Source organism: Fulmarus glacialis, unplaced genomic scaffold, assembly GCF_000690835.1.
Source record: "Fulmarus glacialis isolate BGI_N327 unplaced genomic scaffold, ASM69083v1 scaffold19922, whole genome shotgun sequence".
NCBI classification, from domain to species: domain Eukaryota; kingdom Metazoa; phylum Chordata; class Aves; order Procellariiformes; family Procellariidae; genus Fulmarus; species Fulmarus glacialis.
The window spans coordinates 546-5,453 of NW_009198732.1; the positions used below are offsets into that span (position 1 = coordinate 546).

The 4,908-nt window shown below is 60.1% G+C and overlaps 1 protein-coding gene across 1 annotated transcript in view; it reads left to right on the forward strand.

Annotated features, from left to right (window-relative positions):
- The window catches only part of LOC104073311 (leucine-rich repeat-containing protein 16C-like), a gene marked incomplete at both ends in the record, with an annotated part of 5,244 nt that extends 365 nt beyond the window's left edge, over positions 1-4,879 (forward strand). Inside the window, 8 exons of the mRNA XM_009573028.1 lie at positions 264-333; positions 514-595; positions 2,150-2,246; positions 2,566-2,623; positions 3,163-3,335; positions 4,048-4,116; positions 4,524-4,676; positions 4,786-4,879. Coding sequence (XP_009571323.1) covers positions 264-333; positions 514-595; positions 2,150-2,246; positions 2,566-2,623; positions 3,163-3,335; positions 4,048-4,116; positions 4,524-4,676; positions 4,786-4,879 — 796 coding nt within the window. The remainder of the gene's footprint in view (positions 1-263; positions 334-513; positions 596-2,149; positions 2,247-2,565; positions 2,624-3,162; positions 3,336-4,047; positions 4,117-4,523; positions 4,677-4,785) is intronic.
- Between the last annotated feature and the right edge of the window lie 29 nt (positions 4,880-4,908).

Below are 4,908 nucleotides of genomic sequence, written 5' to 3' on the forward strand. Positions count from 1 at the left end.
GCTCCACCTTCCAGCTCTGTCTTGCATATATATATAGAGAGAGAATCATAGAATCATTAAGGTTGGAAAAGCCCTCTGAGATCATCGAGTCCAACCGTCAACCCAGCACTGCCATACCCACCAAACCGTGGATGGGGCTGTGAGAGGCAGAGCTCTGGGAAGGATGTCTTCTCCAGCACCCCGCTCCCACTGCCTGGGCCATTGGGAGGGTGGGTGGTGCCCCCGTTGCTCACACCGATGGGTGGCTTTGGTGACTTTTCCAGGGCGTTGCTGCAAGGGCTGGCAGACAACAGTCACATCAGTGACCTGCGCCTGGATCTTAGCAACTGCGAGGTGAGGCGCCAGCACCCATGGGTGCCATCAGTCCAGCCACGGGGTCCCACTGCGGCCTTCGAGGGGGCTAGCTGCCTGTGCGGGAAGGTCCGTGGGGCTGGGGTGACCTTCCCGATGTCAGGATCGCGTTTGCAGGGCTCGGTGCCTCCCTTGTCCTGATGTCTTGCTGTTTCTTCCAAGCTGAGATCAGCGGGGGCCCAAGTCATCCAGGATCTCATCCCCGACGCCAGCTCCATCAGCGACCTGGACTTGTCTGACAACGGTAGGTTGCTTTTTCCCCGCCTGGGAGAAGATCTCCCTCCATCTGCAGGTCCAGCCACCGCGGGCTGTTTGGCAGAGGCCAACTCAGCCCCAGCCCCTCGTGAGCTTGTAGGAGTCCCCAGGGAGATGGGTAGGGTCTGCTGCGCTTCCCTGCCTCTTGACCGCGCTGACTAATGCAACATTAAACTGCGCTTGTCACCTGTAAAAGTCCTTCAGCAGCAGAAACTGCAGCACTGATGGCTGTGTCTCATGGGGATGAAGGCACCCCACGGCAAGCGGTGGATTCCTGCCTGAGAAATTACCACCTCGTCAGGCTTTTATGGCTTTTTAACCCCAAAACCAAGAACCCCTCTGCCTTCCCCAAGGCAGGTGGTCCTCATATGTGCTCTCCTCCCTCTGCTGATGTCCTTCCCAGCCTGCCAGGCCTCCTTCCATCACCTTCCAGTGTTGCATCCCATGGTGGGCAGCGGTGGTGGCCCTCATTCAGAGAAAGCATCTCCAGCACGGGGTGTGGGGTGACTTCTTCATCCCCTCCTGCCTCAGGACCTGCCAAAAATTCTCGTTTCGCATCTTTCTTGGTACAAGCCTCTTCAGCTCACTGAATCCCAGACGGTCTTGCGTTGCTAGCTCGGGGTTTGAAGCATTGAAAAGGTCTCCCTGGGCTGAAGCTCTTCCCACCTCTCTGCAGGAGTTTGCAGCCTCTGCTGCTAACCTTGTCCTGCCGTGGCCTCCGAAGCCATGGGCGAGCAATCCTAATTATCACAAACATCACTTCTGCCAGCTCTTAATTTCATCTAAAAGGCCCCACACCTTAAAGCAGCCTTGCTACGATCTCATAGTAGACCATGCAGCTCCTCAACAGCCAGATGGCTCTGGGAAAGCTGACGTGGTTTGGAGTCCTTCAAAAACCTCTTCGGGCCACCAGCGTTCCAAAAGCTCGCTCTCTTACCCAAAATCTCCGGCCAGCCTTTGCCAAAATATGCTTCTATTTTCGGCTTTCCCAGCTCCGCGCAGGAGGGGCAGTCCCTAGGTGGGTCTTGGTGTCTCTTACCCTTGGCTGGCAGAGCGGCTGGGCAAGTAGATCCCTGCCCTGGGGGAAGGACATCACCTTTGCTTCCCAAATTTCCCTGGGGATGCTGCAGCCATGAGGATGCGAGTGCAGGCAGCTGTGAGAACTCCTCCCATGTTGTCCAGGGCGGTGGGTGGGTGATGGAGGGCACATCCCTGCGGGACAGCACTAAGCAAGTGCCGTCTCTAGCTCCGTAAGTGCTCCCCGTGGCTCAGCACAGCCTTGGCACCCCAAACAGCAGGAGTCCCCAGAGCGGGTGCTCCTTCCCTGGGGTCACTCCTCAGGGACCCCAGCTCTGCACAGGTCTTTGGTCTCCTTGGGGGAGCCATGAAGCGGAGGAAGATGCTCAGGAGCTGCCTTGGGCATCTCTCCACCATCCCACGGTGGCAGCTTGGTGGCTCTGCAGGTCTCCTGTGAGGGACCACCTTGGTGCCACCTCTGTGGACCGCTTGAAGCATCCCGGTGGGTGTCTCCTGTCTCTCGCAGGCTTCGACCCCAACATGGTAACGCTGGTGCTCTCCATCGGCAGAAGCAAGTCCATTAGGCACGTCTCTCTGGGGAAAAACTTCAACATCAAATCCAAGTAAGTGCAAAGCTGCAGCACCCAGGCCAGGAGCCATCCTGGCACCACGCACCCACCTCGACTCTCTCCCCCCGTCCAAAGCCCGTGGGCTGGTTGGGAATGCCAGGGATTACCTGCCCGTCCTGCCTGCTCCAACCCAACCGGGGAGCCTGGGGCCGTGGGGGGACCGTCACCTGCTCCTGGCACGGTCCCCATGGGACCGCAGGTGCTGCGGGGATGGGTCACAGCCTCAGGCAAGAGCAGGAGGGAGGACGGAGCTCTGCCAGCTGCCCCTGCGGCCCCGGGGCACGTGTGTGCAACCCCCCCACCTCTCCCGCAGGGAAGGGCTGCTGGACGTCCTGCACCGCATCGTCCAGCTCACCCAGGAGGACGACTGCGTAAGTCCTGCTTGCCCCCAACTGTCCCACCCGTGCTCTCGGTCACCCTCCACCACCACCCTGCAGCCTCCGTCCCGGGGTGCCGTCAGATCCCTCCCAGCACGGGCTGGGAACAAACCCCCCTCCCTCCCACTGCCGTTCAAATCCTTCTGCTCTTATTTTCCTCCGTCTGAAGCAGATGCTCAGAGAGAGAAGTGAGAGCAGTTCCCCTTCATCTGGGAAAGCGGGAGCCTGTGTCTGGCTAAAGGCACGGAGGAGATGCTTGGTGTAACCTGGCTGCAGCCCAGCTTCCAAAAAAAAAAAAAAAACTTCTTTCCTCCTCGCTGCCTGCCAGGCATCTGAGCTAAATCCAGGGTGTTGCCTAAGCACCCGTTGCCCTCCTGTTTCATGGGGTTCAGCTCTCCAAAACCAGCACTGGGTGCCCGCAGCAGCTGCCAGCCCAGCGGCTGCCGGACGGGGATGGAGGCTGTGTCTGCAAGAGTGACACACATCCCAACATGTGTCCTGGCCACCTCTCCCCCTCCTTGTCCCCTTTCTAGCCTCTCCAGTCCCTGTCCGTGGCTGAATCGCGCCTCAAGCTGGGAACCAACGTCCTGCTGAGTGCCCTGGGCAGTAACACCAGCCTCATCGCTCTGGACATCAGCGGCAACGCCATGGGGGACACGGGGGCCAAGATGCTAGCCAAGGCCCTGCAGATCAACACCAAACTCAGGTAGCAGGAGGTCCACGTCACCCTGTGGGTGCCCTTCCCACCTTGCAGCGGGTTACCCTGATACGGTGGTCCTGGTTGTGATGCTGGTGCCATTAGAGGAGGTTTATCATGGCTCCTGGTGACCACGGGTGTGGCCCTGGACCATTCCTGGTGCCTGGTCAGATGCCGTGACCGTATCTTGCTCTCGTGGCAGTCATCTGGCAGTGCTGGCAGGGGACACGTGAAGGGCAAGAGAGCAGCTCAATCCCTGCCCCGGCACTTGCCGGCTCTTTGCCAGGCTCCTGCGCAGCCCGGGATGCTGCAGCCGGACCCTTGCAGTCACTGCCCTCACCCCACGCTCTGGCATCGCTTCCTAAAATGCCATTTTTTGACCGCGTTGTGCCTGCAAAGGCAAGGCAAGGGTGTCTGCAGGGAACAGGGAAAGGTCTCCCAGCCAGGGCTGTTCCTCGGAGGGACGCCTGCCCCCGCCAGCAGGATGGTGCCTGACCGTGTCCTCCCTGCCCTTCACTCCCTCCACGCACCCACGTACTTTACAGCTCCTTGTAAAGTCCAAGTTTAGGTTTATTGAGATTCAGATTTTTAACCCCATTTCTAAGCTTTCTGGTGCATGGGGTCAGCCTTGGGCTGACTCCTTCTGGCACCCACTGAGTGGGCACCCACCCCAGGGCTGCGTAGGTGCAGGCAGGGCTCACTCGTGTCCTTTTCTTTGCAGGACCGTGGTTTGGGACAGGAACAACACAACCGCCCAAGGGCTCCTGGAGGTGGCTCAAGCTTTGGAGAGGTAAGAAAGGAGCCGCTTGGTCCTCCTGGCTCACTACCACCATGTAAAAGACCCTCTGGCACCAGGATGTCACCGTCCCCGGGGTCTCTTGTCCCCTTAAGCAGCAAGTGCATCACACAGTTGCATACAGGTCCCAAGGGAGTTGGTCCACAGCTGGGGCCTTGCAGCCAGCAAAGCAACCTGCCACCCATTCGGTGATGGCACCTTCGTTACAGACCTCAGGGTCTCCCCTGGGCTCTGCATCCCAACCCAGCACAGCCCTGTGTCACCCAAGGCAGCCCCCAGCGAGCATGGGGGCATCTGGTGTGGGTGGAGACGTGATGCTCCTCTTCTCCCTACCCACGAAAGATGGGTAGAAGTTGTCCACCTGCCAAGCACGCCCTCAGCTCTGCTGTTTGGCCACGCAGGTTCTCTGGAGGTCTGAAGAAAGAGGGGTGGACGGAGAGCCTGGCCCCTGGGCGGGTGGTCGCTGCTGCCCCATCGGGGTTTGCTGACGGCCAGAGTTTGGCTGTCCCCATCTCCAGGGCTGGACCTCGGGGCAATGTCCGGGCTGCCGTCGGGTGGGCTCTGGACCGATGTTATGTCTCTGGGGAAACCCGCGGCGGGGATGAGCCCTGCGAGGCTGACGAAGGGTCCGGCAGCACCCGCTCACCCCGCGCTGCCTCGCAGGAATTACACCCTCAAGTCGATGCCCTTGCCGATGAGCGACGTGGCGCAGGCGTACCGCAGCAACCCCGAGAAGACGGAGGAGGCGGTGCACAAGGTGGGGGGACGCGGGCTGGGGGGGCGCGG